Here is a 1,123-nt window from a genome sequence, read left to right on the forward strand (position 1 = left end):
AAAAAAAAAAACAGATGTAGTTTTCCTGTGCCCCAAAGAATAGTAGACTAGAATAAGTCTATATATTTTGGCAAGTTTCTTACGAAGCCACTTTGCTAGGAAGAGTATTTGTTAGTAGCCTTGTCTACCTCAAATCTGCGGTGTTTGCAGAGAAGTCTTATACTAGTGGTTCTGAAATTGGACTGGTTTTACTGGGTGTTTGGCAAACGTATGAGTAGCAGCATGATATGGTAATGCTGAGAGTTCTGTAAATAAAATATGGTTGAATGCTATGAAGCCACTTATTTGGTATGTATATGTGAGCCTCTGCCAATATAGCTGTACCACTGTAGCCTTTTTAAGAACCCTGAAGTATGTGAATGTTCATTTATTTTATTTGAGAACATTGTTTTGCTCAGAAATACTGAAATACTTTTTTGACATATGTTCAAGAATGTGTCTTTCTGTGGATATGGAACTAATGAAGCCTGCTTTCCTTTGGTTTCAAGCGTGTTCCCCACAAGTCCCAGCAGACCTCAGTTTTCCCTCATTCTTGCTCTATTTCTGCACCCAATCTCATATTTCCCACTTCCTGAGTGTGTTCTATGTTCTGCCCGTGCAGGTTGCTTACCTGTGGTGTATGCTGTGTGGCTTGCTATGAAACATGCTGAACTGCAGTGAGCATGCATTAAGTGCATTAGTGTCAGTTTATTTGAGGTAATTAATTGTTGTTTGTATATTCCAGAAACTCGGAAGAGTGCCTGTGGGGTAGTATACACAGTGAAGAAGCTTCACAAGATTGAGGAGGAAGAAACAGTGCCAGCCTGCAAAAAGGCAAAGACTCAAGCTTGAGCCAGTTGTCAACAGGAGCCTCCATGCAGTCTTTACCCAGTGGCTGAGTCTTCCTCCACCCTCCAACTGGCTTGGTTCCTCACTTACTGATTTTTTTTAGCCTGAAGAAGAATAATTTTTCTCATTTCCAAGTGAGGAATTCTGTGGGAATCCTATTGCTGGGCTTCTGGACAAGGGCAGGAAGAAATCACTCCACCTTGTCCTAGGTCTTTTGGAATCAGTGAACTTGTGCAATAGAAAGTATCCCTAAGACAGAAACATTGTGTCAGCTGCACTCTTTTTTTTTGTTTTT

General features: G+C 40.6%; 1 protein-coding gene across 3 annotated transcripts in view; it reads left to right on the top strand.

Moving 5' to 3' along the window:
- RPP30 (ribonuclease P/MRP subunit p30) overlaps positions 1-1,117 on the top strand; it is a 17,891-nt gene extending 16,774 nt beyond the window's left edge. For 2 of the 3 annotated variants that reach the window (XM_019617653.2, XM_010714538.3), the window contains one exon: positions 725-1,117. In XM_019617653.2, coding sequence (XP_019473198.1) covers positions 725-831 — 107 coding nt within the window. In that variant the 3' untranslated portion in view covers positions 832-1,117. The remainder of the gene's footprint in view (positions 1-724) is intronic. The other variant, XM_031554448.1, reaches the window with a different exon arrangement.
- Positions 1,118-1,123: the final 6 nt, after the last annotated feature.

The sequence above is a fragment of the Meleagris gallopavo genome, chromosome 8 (genome assembly GCF_000146605.3).
Source record: "Meleagris gallopavo isolate NT-WF06-2002-E0010 breed Aviagen turkey brand Nicholas breeding stock chromosome 8, Turkey_5.1, whole genome shotgun sequence".
NCBI classification, from domain to species: domain Eukaryota; kingdom Metazoa; phylum Chordata; class Aves; order Galliformes; family Phasianidae; genus Meleagris; species Meleagris gallopavo.